Source organism: Phoenix dactylifera, chromosome 15, assembly GCF_051530095.1.
Source record: "Phoenix dactylifera cultivar Ajwa chromosome 15, Ajwa_hap1_PhDact_Kaust_v1.1, whole genome shotgun sequence".
Classification (NCBI taxonomy): domain Eukaryota; kingdom Viridiplantae; phylum Streptophyta; class Magnoliopsida; order Arecales; family Arecaceae; genus Phoenix; species Phoenix dactylifera.
Genome location: NC_143204.1, coordinates 23,362,043 through 23,380,263, shown reverse-complemented (window position 1 = coordinate 23,380,263; position 18,221 = coordinate 23,362,043). Strand labels below are relative to the sequence as shown.

The following is an 18,221-nucleotide window of genomic DNA, read 5'->3' as shown; positions in this document are numbered from 1 at the left end:
CCCTGACCGCCGGTTCACTCAGCAATTAATGCACTTACCATCTACGAACCCCAGGCCCACCACGGCTGGCGGTTCAACCACTCCAGCGGGTCCGATCAACCGTGACAACTCTCTGATTCCGGTCTGATCCCGCCTTATTCTCCACTACGCCATTAATGAGCCAAATCGTGCCCAATTATCACAAAAGATGACAAATTCCCCTGTCACCTCCCAGGTAACATAATATCCTTCTATAAAAGGGAACCTGGGGAGAAGAAGAGGGGGGGACAACACAAAACAGACACAAATATACACATAGAAAGAACAGACACTCCTCTCCTTACTCTCCCCACATATTAGCCTCCTCTGACTTAAGCTTCGGAGGGCCGGCGCCGGAAAGCCCGGCCACCGGCTTTTTTGCAGGACTCTCCAGGAGGACACCACCAGCCGGCGCACCGCCATCCACCGTTCCGACAGCGGAGCTCCTCCCCCTTTTGGTTCGCGGCAGCCCCTGGGTCCAATTTCCAGCAACAAGTACATACAAGTATAAATGCAGCACAAGTTCATACATGATTATACCATCAAATATGTATATGTTCGTACATGATTATTATCCAAATTCAGCCATATGCCACTCTTACAATGCACAGCAAGCATGCACATATACACAAGCTTTGCTTTCTCAAAAACTAACATATACAAACTAGATATGATGTATAACTATTGCCTTTTTTTATGCGATGGAAAAGCATGATGGAAATGCTACCTTTCAGAATTGGAACCAAGAACTTCTTCTCAGAAGCATGACAACCAGTTAATTCAAGACTTATCTGTTGGCTTATGTCGAAAAGTTAGTTAAAGATTTAAATTATGGTGTGCCTGAATAGTAAAAGAATTAAAGAGAGAGAGTAAGATAAAGAGAAAGAGTAATGTATACCAACATATGTATAAACGCAATATGACACTACAGACTTCGCAGCAGTAGTGCTTTTGATAGAATAGTGACCGATAGAGAGAGAAAGTAGTGTACAACATATAAATGTACCATATTGTTGCATAGAATCACTAATAGTCGTAGCAGATGTGTGTATATATGTGTGTGAGAGAGAGAAGGAAAGAAGAAATTATATCCTGCGCTGTATACACCATGTGGTTATATGCACCATGCGAATCACCAAGATATTTTCTCTAAGCCCCCGTTCATCATATGCTGATCTTGATGATCGGCCTATAAAAATACATCTCAACCATTGGCATGGTGCACGACCGATCATGTTGCTGCATATGGTATAGGGTATAATTGAGAGAGAGAGAATTCTGCTCACCTGTAATTGGGATGAGGGCAGCATAAGTGGATGCGAATTACTGATGGGAAGAGTGCTGATATTGGTTTTTATTTTTGGTGACTAGGGCTTTTGTTTCTATGTGGGGATGTTTTTCTTCCCCTGCTCCAACCCAACCCTTGTCTGTGGTGGGCTCAAGTTTCATGATTGGTTCAGACCCCTCACTCTATTTCTTGCAAGATTAGAAACGTTTTATTAATTAATAGTAATTCAGGTGCAACACATCCTTATAAGAGAGCAGCCCCAACCCCCTCCATCCATGAACTCCCAAAGCAGTTGAAAGGCTGCCTTCCATTGAGCATGAGACAGGCTCATTTCCCCATCAAAATAAAAAATAAAACAATAGGGAACGCAGCGTAAGAGAGAGCCTTTTCTTCCTCGGGTTCCTCAAGCTCTGTCTCCCCCTGTTTTTCCAACCCCATCTCTTTCCTATCTCTTCATCTCCTGAGCCATCCCCCTGTTCCATACCACCTCTCAAACTCTTTTATTGCACATAACCTTTACATCCAATGCTGAATATATAAACACCAAATCTTTCGAAATTTTTTTGGAGTGCGGTCAAAGCTCTAAACATCAGACACCACCAAATGCTAGGTTCGACAGTGCCGGCAACCCCGGCCCTCCCCAGCAACAATAACATCACCTCCTCCTCCTTCCCCTGCTTGGAGGACGCCACCAATAGCAAGAGGAAGAGAAGGCCAGCAGGAACTCCAGGTACTTATCATATAACCAAGAATTTTTGTTAAGGAATCGTACTACCAGTGACTACCGATTAATGGAGTCGCCTCGAATTGTTTGTTTCGATTAAATTGGCTAATTTGATCGTTGGGTAGACCCGGATGCGGAGGTGGTGTCGCTGTCGCCGAGGACGCTGCTGGAGTCGGACCGCTACGTGTGCGAGATCTGCAACCAGGGGTTTCAGAGGGACCAGAACCTGCAGATGCACCGGCGGCGGCACAAGGTGCCGTGGAAGCTGCTGAAGCGGGACGCGGCGGAGGTGCGGAAGCGGGTGTTCGTGTGCCCGGAGCCGAGCTGCCTGCACCATGACCCGTGCCACGCCCTCGGCGACCTCGTCGGCATCAAGAAGCACTTCCGGCGCAAGCACAGCAGCCACAAGCAGTGGGTCTGCGCCCGCTGCTCCAAGGCCTACGCCGTCCAGTCCGACTACAAGGCCCACCTCAAGACCTGCGGCACCCGTGGCCACTCCTGCGACTGCGGCCGCGTCTTCTCCCGGTGAGTGCATTCGTTTTATCTTCTCTCCCGAATCACCCTGTCGGAAAGCTCATCTGTGGTTGGTTGGTTGGTTTAATTTCCCCCCCACAAAATCGCAAAGATTTCGATCCTTGGATTTTTTTTTTTCTATTTTCTTTTTCTTTCTTTCCATGCAGTTTTTATGTATCGATTTGGCTTTCAGATGAACCTTTGGAGTTAACGAAATAAGCAGCATCCAAATCTCGAGCTTGCTTCCATTTCTCTCATTAATTTGGTTTTCCTTTTCTGGATTTATCATAAGGAACCAATGCAGATAAAACACATACACAATTCCCAACGCATACCTGTTTTGTCTGTTTCTTTTTTTTTTTAGCCTAATCTTGCATATGCTTGGCTTATTCTGTTTGTTTTTTTTTTTTGGCAGGATTTTGGTTCATTCTTCTTGTTTGTTTGTTGATGATTTTTGTGTGTTAAATATGGAGTTCCGACGATGTGGTTTGCTAATCATTATCCTTTGGCTTTTTAGAATCTAGAATTTGATGTCATCTCACCACCCTGCGAGGAGGTCTTCTATTAGGATTCCAAGGCATCAACGTAAATCTTGAACTGATACACATTTCCCAACACCGATGCTTACTGGTTGCTTTCTTCCTTGTTTTCAAGTCCGAGTTCCTGTTGACTGCTTTTTTTTTTCAAAAAAAAAAAAACTTAAATTTTGAAAGCTCTCCCTCCAGGATCATCTCCTCTTTCTTTAGCCTTTCCATCTTTTCACAAAGATCACATAGCTTTATAGTAAGCGATCGTTAGCATCAGGCCAGAAACAGCTGAACTGTCGCACTCTGTTGTAATCCCTTTCCTCTTTTCATCGCTGCAGGGTGGAGAGCTTCATAGAGCACCAGGATGCCTGCAATGGCGGCCGAGCTCGTGCCGACCTGCAACAAACTCCGCCGCGCGCCTGCCTAACGCGGACCGCATCGAGCCCGAGCCCTTCTAGTGACACCAATTTCAGCAGTGGGGCGCCCACATGGCCCAGCCTGCGAACGCCGGCTTCCGCCTCTGCTTTCCAACCTCCTCCACCATCCGACCACCGCCGCCCCCACAGCGTCGAGCTCCAACTTCTCCCCGCATCCAATTCCCACCCCGCCACCACCACCACCACCGCGACCCTCTCCCCCGCCTCCCACGAGGCCCATGCCACCAAATTGCAGCTGTCGATCGGACCTAGCGACAGCAAACGGGCCCCGGTCAATGGTGAACGGACATCAAGGACCAACGGCAAGGCTCAGGAGAAGCAAAGGCTTGCAATGACTGAGAAGGCATTGGCTGATGAAGCAAGGCTGCAAGCCAAGAGGCAAGTGGAGTTGGCCGAGCAGGAATTCGCCGATGCTAAGAGGATTCGACAGCAAGCAATGGCTGAGCTTGAGAATGCTTGTGTCATCAGGGACAACACAATGAAGCGAATCAACTCGATGCTTCTCCAGATGACTTGCCGTGCTTGCAGGCAGCAGTTCCGGGCTAATTCCGTCGTGCCCGCCGACGAGAACGAACTCACTGCAGTGAGCTTTGTGTCATCGGTTGTAACTGAGGGCGACGGAGATGAAAATAGCAACCAGCGCCACCCCCTGAAGATCTTCAACGCGTAGCTCTCAATCCTCAATCTAGACTCCCTTTTCACTTTTTTCTTGCTTTACCATGCTAATTAAAAGAGTGATGTAATTACCTCTTATGTTGCCTCAGATATTCAGAAGTTGCACATGAGAGGTGGGAGAGGGGAGAGGGGCGTGGATCTAGCAACAACCAACCTTGTGCTCGTTTGCTTCTATTTTTTTGTTAATTATTTGAACCAAGGAAGAAGGTGACAATGATGATGATGATGGGTTTGATCTCTTCTTTCTTGTATTTTTTTTATGGGGTGTTTGTTTTTTAAGGAAAAAAAAGTACTTAATGACTCGTGCAAATCTCTCTCTTTCTGTCAAACACCCTATGAGTTTGTGCATATCTCTATGGCTTTTTGTGTACCACTCATCCAATAGACCAGTCGTACGTAAAGCTGTTCGTGGCGTCATGAGATGATTATTATTTTACGAGGAAGAAAATTAGAAAAATAAGGTTTACGGTTGGCTTATGTTCTTCATGATCTTTGTTAAAAGTCGCCATCTTCCCATGTTCCAAAGAGTAGGATTTTCTCCATTGGAGGCGCTCTCCATTTGAAAGCCGCTCGGTAGGACGACTGAAGTGGTGGAATAGAGAGAACACTGAGATCTTTGAGCCCCTGACACAAATCCAATCGAGTATGTCACTGCCCGAGTACACAGTGATGGGCACCACACCACACACGCACATACACATACACGCACACGCACAGAGAGAGAGAGAGAGAGAGAGGGGGGGGGGTCAGAGTTCCTGTAGCTATAGTCTTTTTCTTTCAACTGTCCTCTTCCGTTACGTAGGATGTGTCTCTCTCCGTATGCAAGTATGGGAAAAGCTCAGAGGGGTCCAACCGATAAACACGAACCCCCCTCAGGCCATGGTTTTCAGTGCCAACTTATATAAAGACATACTTCTTTTCCTGATGGATACTGACGTATAAATTTCTGAGACGAGTAGAGGGGGGAAAGGGCTGGGAGCAACTTGTCTGCTATATATAAACATGAGCACTACTAGAGATTAAGCTAGCTTCGGTTTCATTTTTGGTTTTTATTTTGGCTCTCTTTTCCGGGCAAGTGTGATAGTTTTTAAGGATCCGTTTGGATGTTGCACTGAAACTTTTATTGGATTCATAAGTTGGACCAATATAATCAAAAAAATATAAAATTTGGAGCTAGGTTAGACTTATATTCAAAAGTATGATCAAAAAAATTAGAGAATTTGAGGCTCGGTTAGATCTATATTTAAAAGTACAATCAGAAAAATTATAGAATCAGAGGGCCTTCTGCTGTTTTTCACCGCAGTAAATGGCTGATAGGCTCTCTCTGTGGGTATGGTGTGAGTGCATTTTTCGGATGAACAGTAGCTAGTTTATGGCCACTTGGGTGGGGAACATAATAATTACTAGAGAGTTGTCAGCTTACTTTTCATGGGAAAAAGAAAGAAAAGAGTTGTTAGCTTACTCCTTGGAGTCTTTTGGATATCATCATTCAGTCTTTGGAGCCTTTCTGGTGATCATCTTTCCAGACTGAAACATGAAAGCTGGGGTTATGGATGCCGTTGGAAGTGACTGGGCTACAGAAGGTGGTGCTATCATAGTAGCAACACTGTAGATCTCTCTGAACATTTCTAATTCTTGGATAACATGGAAAAAAAGTATGAACAGAACTCATTCATCCAGCTTTTTTTTTTGACACTAGGATAAAGGAGTTAAACAAAGAACAAAAATAAAATTTTAGAAAACATGTAATGCTACTGTTACTCATCTATTATTCTTAATTCAGATAAAATCATCAAACCATAGCAGCTGAATATATTTATTTAAACTTACAAAGTTGCAGCCCCATCAATAACCTGGAAAAAACTGTATACAATCTAAAAGGCTCAAAGAATTAGTAATCTTCCGTCAGATGTCCAACTTTGAATTGCCGTTACTGTCGAAAAATCTCCTAGCCCATCTGTAATATGTTCCACAGTTTCATCTCTTTTTGTCCCGTTGGTTTTTTTTTTTTATGGACTTTTTCATTTATCATAACGAATTTTAGATGGGTCTCCCAACTTTCATAAAGAATAAGAAAAATAATGTCATTACAGGGTTCAGTTTCTTTCTTTTGCTAAAGTTATTATTGTTAAAAAACAAGGGAAAATAAAGGTCATCAAAATAATCAATCTTCCCTTATTTTGCAGATAAATAAAAGTAAATTGTCTAACCAAAATCAAATTTTCTATTTTGACTAACGCTGGATTTGAGTTATGCAAGTTAGAAGAATGTTCTTTTCGAGTTAATTCAAAGGTTATTTAGTCTATTCATGATTAATTTCCTATCTAAATTAGCTTCAGGCTTAATGTTAATCCTCATGAAAGGTCCAACAATCTAAGAAAGGACTATCAAGTTTGATGCCGAGATTCATTTATAAATATCATGTTGTATCTTTTGACATTTCTGAAATTTATAGGTGTGCCCACATCTACATTTTAACGTACATGTACTTGTATCTATTAGATACATGCGAAGCAATTCCCATGGCCAGACCTAGCTGTTGGCACTCCTCCATCCCTTTCCATACACTTGTCATGTCAACTGAAAGCATGTCGTCTTGACAATACCATTTTCTTCTTACCTTTTAATCTAACTGGATAATCTTTGATGATAGTAATCTAAATGGATAATGAAGAAGGTATAAAACCACATGGTCCAACCCAACAACTCTACAAACATGTAAACTTGCAAAGGAATTCCACAATTAGACTATCCATCCATAATCTGTTATAAAGAATTTGGGAAAAAAAAATATCCATTTTATCCCATTGTCAGCAACCCAGACTTTACTAAAGCAGGCAAAAAAATATCCACATTTAACTCAGACAAGTGTCAAAATTGACAGATCCATTGATAAGATTCTCTGCGTGTAGCTTTGAAATGTAACTACTGCATCAAACAGAATAATCCATGCAAACATAAGTTCATCATAAGTATAGAAAACAATGACTTCGATGATAGGTCCAGGTATCAGAAGGAATCTGTTTCAGGAAATGTCCAGGTGCTATCCTACCAAACTTTATGATTCATAGGAAGTACCTATTTCTAGAAGTAATGGTCCTACTTAACTGTTGCTGCTGCTTCCAATCTGCATGTAATTTCAGCCTTCAACAGATCACATACATGTTCTTTTCACCGTAAGCAACATTTACATAACTGAAAAGAGAAGCATGCATCTGATCGCAATCCGGGAACTGGCTACTCACACTTGATGGACCGGTATATGTGACGGACAAACAGCAAGGCAGCACGGAAGCCCACCATCCCGAGCATTAGGAAGAAACCGTAACAGATGCAAGCCATATACCCGAAGAAGAAAGAAGTTTGCATGAAACCTGACATATCTGAGCGAGCATAGTAGTAGTACAAGCAGTATCCATAAATAAATAAGCCAGTCGACCCTCCACAAAGGAAAGACCTGCATCAGGTTAAGCAGAAATACATCATCATTATGCAAGGAGCATCATGTATAAGTAGTACAGCAGATGTATTTCTTGATATTTGAAAAAGAAAGGGTTGTTTTTTACACACAAAAAAAAGACGGGAGGGTGTCTTAGGAAAAGACATTCAAAAAATATCGGCCCTACGGTAAGCGGGTATACTTCCGAATAAATGTCTATATCTACTAAGTGCCTCCTGCTTCAGCTTGGCACCCTTCTGAATCATGTTTGATCAAAATTTTATGAAGTCGATCATGGATATGGAACAAGTTCAGTTCATATCTGTGAAGAACATGCAGCACCAAATCTACTTTCTATGTTCACATATACAACAGGAGGGCAGATGGCCAAAAGATCAAAAAAAAGAAAACTATTTAATTAACAAACAATTAGGACTTTTTTCCACTAAGATGTCCCTATTGGTCTAATTACTAGTATCCATACTTTCTTGGACAAACAAGCAAGCACTCAAAAAACAAGAGCCTCATTTTACACATGTAATGACAAGAGAGTATATTTACACAAAAGACCAGTTGCTAACCCAGACAACTATATTCATGGGCTGCAACTTGAGACACGCAACCAAATGCTTCTGGTGAAAGATCAGTTGTAAATGTTTGCAGAAATGTTATTATTAAAAAAAAAATTATTAATTGTACAAAATGTGTTATATATACATAACACCAAAATTCAAATGAAAACATATAGTATGAATTCAAAAACCCATATCAAAACACAACATCAACAGTAGATGGCTGAAGCAATAAGAATTACAATTAGTTCAGATGCAGCATTAAGAATCTCAACTGGGAGCTGAGAACACACTAACCAAGCTTACAAATCTCATTAAGCAACAATAAGCTTTTTTTGAAGTGAAATCTAATGTCTGTGAAGCTTAGCAAGGTCTTGTAATGGCTTGAGGCAAAAAATATAATTGACACATTTTTATATTTTGTGTATGAAAATTCTAGTAGACAAAACTACTAGAAATCCACTCCAATAGTTAAAAGTTAAAAAAAAATTGCAACCATTAATGATATAACATCAAGCAGACAGGTAAACAAATGCTGTGTGCCTATAATAAAAAAGATATGGGATATGAATAATAAAGGATAGAAGCCAACAATTAGAAGCCGTTGCTCATAACAAACTGTTCTATTAACAACAGAATAAGCAGAATAACTACTAATAAGCCGAGCAGCTGAAGCCATTGGAATAAATGATTGCATTATTTCTCGCCTATCTTTTGGCATTAGTTTCAACATATCCATGAAAGTGGGGAAGAACAAAAGCAAAGGCAACATTAGAAATTGCAAGTCAAAAAAAAATAAACAGCTAAAGAAGTTGGAATAATTATTTAATATCAAGTATTTTAAGGGTTGTATATGAACAAAATTAAAGAGCAAGTGGCGACATGTCCAAACTTAAAAGATAAAGCAAATCCTTTTGCGAGTTGGGCAGTAAAGCAAGGGCAAAGGAAGTACTAGTGCACAGGCATCTGGACCATGAATTATAGTTTGGGGCATTTGAATTTGCATATTCAAATTGATATGACAAACAATATTATAGGTAGTGATACCAATTCTATGGCAGTAACTCAGTAGTCAGAACTTACATCTATAGTTTTGTGCCACATGAAATTTCAATGTTCTGTGGACATCAGTGAAAGATATATGTTCAACAAACAAGAATGTAAACCCAGCACAAGATTGAACACTCCTTAGGTTGTGGTTTCATAGCCTGATGGGCCCAAACTGAACTTCTAATAGAACTAATTACAATATTTACACCTTACTCTTCAAATATAGGATGAAGCAGAAAAATAAATTTATAGTAGATGGCAGAGTGTTGTAAAGGTGAATTTTTATTGCTCAAAAAAAAAGAATGAAAAGGCAAGTGAGTTTAAAACACCATAAAAAAACATCATAGAGCAAAACATACGTGAGCATGATGCTTACATCCATGAAAAAGAAAATGTGGAGTCATCGATATATGTTCAGTGATCAGTGAAAGTTAGAGAGAGTTAAGGACGGGAATGAAATCTATAAATTAGCCAAAATAAGGAAAAGGAAATTTAGAGACATTGAAACAAGTTAGATGGATCGGAGGGAAGAAATTAGATTCTCGAGAAATATGGACAAAAAATAAAGAAAGATGTAAATGTATTTTCAGAAATTGCTTACTGAGGACTCTACTTGAGAAATTTGTAAAGAAGAGACACAGCTTAATCAAGAAATTTGAGAGAAACAACTAGCAAATAGGATTCACAAAGTTGGCCCACAGGCTTAATGTTATGGTGATGGTCATATGGTTCATCAATCACCAAAATATCAAACGAGCAAAAAATGAGGATTCATATTAAGACAATTTATTTTACTATTTGTCATCAGAAATGTACCATTAAAAGGTTGAATAGCAGTTGAGGATATGCATTCAACAGCAAGCTGAGGGACACAAAACACGCACTAGCCTATGGTTTAAGAAATCTAACATTATAAATTACTTATGCCACAAGGCTTTCAAAAAGGCAGCAAAGATATATCAGAATTAAAAGCAAACTTATGATCCAAATTAATTTTTGACCGTGTACAAAATAATCCTGACTGCAGTTTTACATATATCAGAAATTGAAGAACATAAGCAGAAATGAAGAAATAGAACATCTGCAGCAGGCATGGGAGAATCCTCAATTAGGAAACCCTTGCTGCTCCCCACAAAAAATCAGAGAGAAAAAGAAAAGACATCTGAAGTAGAGAGATGCAGGGTATAGATAGTTTGGTTAATAAATTAAGGACAAAACATCTGGCTTACCTCCACCACCATTCATGATCTTCAGCAGCCAGCTGAAAGTAGATCAGTGCTACGGTAATGAAAGCAGTGACAATGAGGAGAATAATGAAAACTACAAAGAGAATGCTATATATGGTGTAAATCCTGTGGCCCCATACACTTGCAAATATGTAGTAAAGTTCAATGTAGATGGCACTGAAAGGTAGAAACCCAGCCATTGCCATCTGTGGGATAGTTTCTCGATACCAGGGCAATGGTGGAATCTCTCTAGGATACTTGGTGGTACGACAAGGAGCTTGGAACTCTGTCTTGCTGTTTTTACCGGAAATTCCACCCAAAACAAGCAAAGGAGCAGTCACCAGTGTCCATATGAGAGCAATAACAATGATGGTGCCAAATGGTAATGCTGCAGTAGCACTATAAATGATGGCAACAGTATTCAGGAAGCAAAATGTCAGGAAAAGAGGCCCACAAAACAGGCATCCAGTCAACAGCAAATTCCTCACCTGCAAAACAGAAAGACAAAAAAAAAAAAGAGAATAACTTAAGTATCATATGTGCACCTACCCATACAGGTTTTGTGTTTGTGAATGGGTTTAAATGCATGCAAAAACGACTTATTTTTTATGCATGAGCACATGTATGTAAGTCTGTAAATGTACAAGAACAAAAAAATTCATGTTAGTGCAAAAGATATATCAGGCGCACCCAGTTTGTCCCTTCAAGCTGACAATAGAAAGAGGTAGCAGTATAACCAGCAATGCCTGATGTAAGTGCGTAGATGACCACCAGAGCTGTAAAAAGAGCTCCACGATTGTAGGGATAGAATACCCCAACAAGTGCAAGAACAAAAATAAAAACCGTGCTGCAAGGAAGGTCAGGAAAAAAGGTGTAAGATAAATCCAAGTACGCAATTTATAGTCTCAGTAAAGCTCCAATATCATAAAAAAATGCTAGTTAACCCACAAGAACTAATATTAGTACTTTTCAAAAATCTAGAACTTAGAAATCAAAAGGTTTGTAAACATTCATGCTTAACTTATGCTTATGGAGCAATCAAATTTTAACTTACAGAGCAAATAACTGGGTGCCAGAACCAAGACATGCAGCAAAAAGTGACTTGTTCTTTGGGAACCTAAAGACATCCCCATGAATATATTTCCACCCAGTCTCCTCTTGGTCATCAGCAGACTCCTCGTCATGAGCATACCTTTGACACAAAAAAATGAAAGCATAATTTGTCAGTCCAGCAATGTATTTATAGACTTTGCATACAGAACACATAATAACAAAGCAAAATCACTCTACCATTGCAGAAGTATAAAGCAAGACAATCTACCAATGCAAAGTATTAAAAGTTATATACATGCTATGTCAGGTTCGTGTGGATGCTCAAGTGTTGGTTCTCACTAAGCTCTTAGAATTATTTCCTGAGAACCCAGACTCAGGTAGGTGCCTTACCCATACCCATGTTTAAGTTTCAATGAACAGTCCAGGTAATACAGGTTAGGAGCACAATGTAAGCATCAGAATATAATTTTTCAAATATAATCTGTATCTCAAGGTCAGAAACTTATTGAGACAATAGAAATATGAGTTTCAGTATAGCAATTTGTCTGCTGATATATGCGAGTATCTGCCTTATCCACTGGTTAAAATAAGGTCATTGGCCTAGGTTCCTCCATTCCCTCACCCTCCATCCTCCCACCTGTCAGATCCCGTATCATCTGACCCAATATATTAACATATCCAGACTAACAGATCACCAGATAAAGCCACAAAGTAGTAGATACAAATAGACTAGGGATGACAAAATGTCTGTATCTCTAGTTGTTCAACCATACAGCTCATAAAAGCTGCTGCAGGAGTACTGAATATGACTTGTAGGCAAATAAGAGGTCATGCTTCTAGTCTTTAAAAAGTCCAAGTAGATGAAAATGAAGCTTACACCATCTTTGCAAGTTATTTTAGTCCATGATAATAAATAATAGGCATGTGGGAGATACTAGAACGACACGATGAGCATAGATATTTGATTGTATATTAAAAAAATTTGCGGTCGGAATTTCTAGTTTTACAAATGCCATGCCAACACCATGCGCGAAACAAAGTTGAGCTTTGACCCTCCTCTTTTTTTTTTACTTTGGAAACTTGATGAACCCGAAGGCTCATGACCTTCATCATCTATTGCTCCCTGTCTATTAATTGAACATGCCCAGACATTCAAGCACTAACATATATTTAATAATTTACTGATTCCATGGCATACTATCCTAATTATGTAGCTTAAAAAAGAGTGCGCACTATAAAAAATAGGATATGTTAGTGGTACATTTGCCATTGGTTAATTTTAAGAATGAATGGCAATTTACTATAAGTTTTGTTTTTCATGATAAGGGAGGAAAAAAGATGCCACCCAGCCTTTATTCAAAAATTCAAAAGTATTTACAAAAAAAAAGAAGAGAGTGTGGTAAGCTACAATGTCGAGCAAAAAAAAAAAAAATAGATAGAAGCACCATCACAAAACAGGGAAAAATCAGCTTCTTTTGATCATGGTGGCAGCAAATGCATCATGAAGTGATGTAGAGGAAAGAGACTTGGCGACTTCAGCTGATCGAATTGAAGCCTTATTAAACACAGTTACAAGCTTCACATTATCAAATATGATTTGGATTTGTCAACTGTCTATACTGATTTTCGAGCTTTAATGCATAGTGCACAAACTAATATCCTTTTGTCTTCAATAATCTCGAGACATAATTTTGCTATAGACAATTACATCCAGTGTATTATAAAATATAGTTCAGCATATTTATTTTCTCTTACATGACACTTTATCTGACCATACTTACCGAGCATAATCAATATTTTCCAGCAATGTGAAGACTTAGTCATATGCAAAAATTATGAAACATGTTTTTGACAAAAATCACTGCATTCAAAAGAAAGCAGAGATACTTCAACTGAACGAGCAATGAATGTAATACAGATACTATGAGGGTGAAAATTGAAAAGTTTCACAAAATGGGTTGGATGTAAAGTTAATAGTTTCTCCATATTTAAATCTAAAATAATTGTATCCTTTGAGGTGTTTCAAGATTTTGTCTAGCCACTTTCTTTTATATACCATGACAATCATCTCACATACACAAACATGAAGCATAAAACATAAGTTTCAGGGATTTAAAAGACTTCTTACTTGACGAAATCATTCTTCAGCACCCGCATGAGAATTGTGGCAAGAAAGCCAGTCAAGAGAAGAACTGTGATGCATGAATTAATTATCGAGAACCAATGGATCTCCAAGTGGTGTGGCAGCGAAGAGGACTGTGAATACTTATCCATTCTCTTCTCAAAGGGTGTGGTTGTCTCTTTCCACTTCACAGAATATAAAAACTCTACTTCAATATCCCTGTCCTCCGTGACATCCACCAGTGCATTGGGATCGGTATGAACATTAATCTCGATCACACGGTCATCGTTGTAGAGAATGTCAAAGTGGATATGCTTGTAAAGGAAGTACTTGAACTCGCTTGGGTCCTTGCCTTCCTTGTCAACCTTTCCAATGTATCCCCAAATAGGGAGGTCATCATAGTACATCTGAAAATAGTAGTCTTTGATTATGGCATTCCTGAACTTGGCCACGTCTTCTTTTTTGAGCTGCTTCTTGCAGACCACTTTGGAATCTCGATCGACACGAAAATCAAGCTTGTATGGGGCAATAACAAGGCGGTCCCCATTCAAAACTTCACCAAGGTCCTCTTTTTTCTCGGTCACATGCTCTGTTGATAATGTTTATGTATGAATCATGGGAAAAATATGTACATAAAGAACATGATGGAAAGAGATAAGAGGGTTGAAGTCTATGGACCAGAAACTAACCTGGGGTGCAGAAGGGGAGATCAAAGTACCGATAGGTCTCACTGGAAAACATAAGCAAATGTTATCTGGGCGATGTAAGCAAAAATACTGAATATGAACGACATATGACCCGACAATTAAGCTTTATTAATAAAAATAATCACAATAATTCGAAGACTTTTAAATCCTCAAACAGCTCAAAAAAAATGATTTTCAATTATGTGATAAGATTATTCCGTCATTTTTTTTTAAATCTATTAAAATTTTCAGTAGTTTGTTTCTTTGTTTTCTTATTGCAGGATTTTTATTAATATCCAGGTTAGTAATTAAGGAATTCGATTTGATAACGTATGATCACAATTAGTGGTTCCTGCATCGTCATACTTGTTAAGGTACTCACTTCTAACTACTAAAAAAGAAACAACTGAAGGACAGCAATGTAGTTCCCGCGAAATTAGCTTTTTATCAAAACTATCCAAAACATCACATGAGGCTAAGAAGAATATAAGCCTACGATTAGGACCCAAGACATCCACATAAGACCCACCCATTAGCACTCCACCTCGAAATAAATCAAGAATCAAATCCCCCAAAGTTCCCATTTTTTTCGCAGATCTGGAACAGAGACCGCTTGATTCAAGACCATCATTATACAATAAATTTCACAGCATTTATAGATCTCTAAACTCCAATAAGAGAAAGAAACACTTCTACTTAAAAGCGGAAAAAAGATAAGAAATATCACTCCCTCTACTGCATAGGATCCAAAACAGCAGCATATCTGGGAGACCGGGATCATCTAAACCCTAGAAATCTCCCGTATCGGAAAGGGAAAAAAAAAAAAGATCTGAGGACCTTCCGGCTAAAGAGAAGAGGAGAAAAGAGAGCAGCGGTCTCACCTAGGGTTGTGGAAGGGACCGACCTTGTTGGCATATAGGGGGACCGGATCCTCCGGCTTGTAGCGGCGGTCGGAGGCGCCCAATACGACTCCGGCGATCTCGAAACACAGCAGCAGCGCCGCCACCGCCGCCGGAGCCACCGCCCTCTTCCTCATCCCTCTTTCCACTCCCTTGACGTGAAGAGATGTACCTCTTCCGTGCACTATAACAACGAGAGCCCCCCGGCGTACGAAGACCAACTGCACACGTATGGATTCGTATACTATCCATCCTTTTACATGTCCTCCTCTTCTTGATTTAATACTCACCTTTGAAGGAGAAATATGAGAAATTCGGTACTCAGTATTTAAGAGTGGATTATATGATTGTTATAAAATTAATGCTTCCACTGGTGTGCATAATTGAAGGCAAAATAAGCCAGATTGGAGCCCATTATCCTAAGTTTGCATGTAGATGACCAACAATTTGCCAACCTTCTATTCAAAAAATACAATTCTGGATCTTCACCTAGGCAATTGTGTTCTTTACTAAAATGAGTGATGATCTTTGCTTTCCAAAACTTTGCACATTGTTTGTGAGCATACTCCTCTTGCCGTCTTTAAGATTTAAAAAAGAAAAAGAAGAAGAAAGATTAAAAGTTATAATGTGTTTAGCTACAAACGTGAATGATAGACAAAATTTTTAATTGGACAAGGATCCCATGCTATCTCACTTGGGTTACACAAGTTCAACATTAAGGGCTAATAAAATCAAACAAGAGAAGGAGCTTAAGATGGCACCAAGACTCTAGGAAGAAATTCATATGAAAAATGAAATCTTGTGCAATTGCTCGGCGGTTTCGATGAATATATTACATTATTTTATTGTTCTACAAGATTATTTGATTTGAAATGAACATGAGCTTGATAACTTGCTTTGGGGCTTAAGTTGAGTTTGATAACTTGGTTGATAAAGAGCCAATACTTAACACATCTTAATACTAGCCCTTACCGGACCCAAGAATTGTTTCATGCAAGCAATTCTTTAGTAAAGCTTGAAAATATTTGGTTGAGTTAAAAATTCAAGCTTAAGTTGATCTTAATCAGCATTGTGGTACTTGGATTTGAGCTTAAGCAGTCCAGAATTCTGCTTGACCTATTTGTGGCCTTGTACATTAGGTAGCCTCCATGCAGCAATTGACTTAAGACATTATGACTGCAATCAATTGTCATATATTTTGCAAATAAAGTACATTTGCGGCTGGAGAGTTTTCACTTATGCCAAAACAATTAGTTGGTTACCCAAATACATATTATCTGTTCATATATGTCACCATATGGGAGTATATAGCTTTCGTTGCATGACATAATGAGCATATGATAAAATGGAGAAATAATCTATATTATTTTCTTCATTCTCTTTTCCTATTATTCACTTTTACAAAAGAGGTTTTTGCAAAAAGAGAAAAAAGTAAAATTATTTATATTATTAAATGGAAGAGGCTCGTAGATAATGGATTTTGAGCTTGGTTTATGGTACAATTGCAAGGAGATGATGCCCGCTTGAGTTGGCGTCTACTTATCTGTGTAGAGATGATCCAATGGACAATCATGTCTGTGTCTCAAATGAAGCACCCAATTGACCTAGTCCATGACTATTTGCAATAAATGCGCACGTAATTATAAACATGCAAAAATATATTCCATGAGTGCTCTGAATGCCCAAGGAATAAGCATCAGGTAAAGTTCAAAAAGAATCTAAGCTCACAATAAAAAATAATTTTCATAAGTAAAAATAAAGTCGATGAGCTCCTTTTATCAAATGTAAGCTAGTTATTTCTCCCAAGTGTAAAAAAAGATTAGCATTAGGAAAGCTGGTCATAGCACTAATCAATAAAGCCATCCAATTACTGAAATCTCTGCACAATTCATAATTATTTTACAGTTCTAGGAATCTTATCTTTATAGGAAATAGAGAAGAAGCATGACAGTCCAAAATTTAGAAAAAGTTCAAGAAAATAAATGCAAAAAAACATCTTTCAATCAAGCCGCTCCATATATTTTCTAAAAAGTCAACTCAATTTTTTCACAAAAAGAAAAACATTTTTCCTCTTATCCAAACTTGGATGGATCTCCTTCCCCCCTCTTTTTGTATATTTTTTTGGATGCAATGTAGAAAGGGTTCAAGATAAAACCAAGGAAGATAAAATAACCAATCTGCATCTCGACAAAGATAAATTTATGGGTCCCACTCTTTATGGATATCTAAGCATGATCCTTTCATGTGCATTGAGCAAACTATTTAGGATGTTTTGCAAAAACAGACATTTTATTTTTATTTCTTGCATGAATAGTCATTTTCTAATTTGGAAATACCATTTTTGCAAAAAAGATGTATAAAATATAGGAAATAAGAAAAATGCTTGGAGAGAATAAAAGGAGAGAAAAAGTGAACATTTCATGACCAGTTTCTCTCTTGCTATTCATCGCAACCTACCATCACTGATAATCTCCACACCCATCCACTACTATCACTGTCAATCTCCATCACAACCCATTACTATCGATCACTGTTGCTATTGTCATTCACCATTATCATAGTAGATCTCCACTGTCATCATCAATCTCTACCACCACCACCACCATCACTAAAAATTTTTATCACTACTTACTATCATATTTGTTTATCTCTACCACCATCTACCTCGACCTTCATCAATTTCTACCACCATTTACCATTGCCAAAGATTTTCGTTATCATGCTAACGTCTTTATCACCACCCATCACTACTTGCAATCTCGAATACCACCCATTATTGTCGACAATCTTTAATATCATCCATAATCGTCAACAATCTTTACCACCATCCACAACCATCTGCTATGGTGGTAGATCACCCACTATTATCCACCAACACGGAAGATCTCTAACGCCATCCACCAACATTGTCATTGATCTCCACCACATCTCGCTATTATTGAAAATCTCCACTTCTACTCACCACCAAAAATGTTCTCTATCACCACATGAT

The 18,221-nt window shown here is 38.9% G+C and overlaps 2 protein-coding genes across 2 annotated transcripts; one reads left to right on the top strand and one right to left on the bottom strand.

Moving 5' to 3' along the window:
- Positions 1 to 1,241: 1,241 nt before the first annotated feature.
- On the top strand, positions 1,242 to 4,492 carry LOC103705805 (protein indeterminate-domain 14-like). Its single transcript, XM_017842442.5, has 4 exons — positions 1,242 to 2,036; positions 2,156 to 2,555; positions 3,409 to 4,173; positions 4,272 to 4,492. Exons 1-4 carry the CDS (start codon positions 1,910 to 1,912, stop codon positions 4,366 to 4,368), a joined length of 1,389 nt encoding a protein of 462 aa, XP_017697931.3. The 5' UTR covers positions 1,242 to 1,909; the 3' UTR covers positions 4,369 to 4,492.
- Positions 4,493 to 7,051: 2,559 nt separating this feature from the next.
- On the bottom strand, positions 7,052 to 15,592 carry LOC103705804 (transmembrane 9 superfamily member 3-like). Its single transcript, XM_088711935.2, has 7 exons — positions 15,212 to 15,592; positions 14,334 to 14,374; positions 13,651 to 14,233; positions 11,524 to 11,661; positions 11,160 to 11,316; positions 10,473 to 10,957; positions 7,052 to 7,639 (listed from the first exon to the last, which is right to left on the bottom strand). Exons 1-7 carry the CDS (start codon positions 15,364 to 15,366, stop codon positions 7,420 to 7,422), a joined length of 1,779 nt encoding a protein of 592 aa, XP_088568061.1. The 5' UTR covers positions 15,367 to 15,592; the 3' UTR covers positions 7,052 to 7,419.
- Positions 15,593 to 18,221: the final 2,629 nt, after the last annotated feature.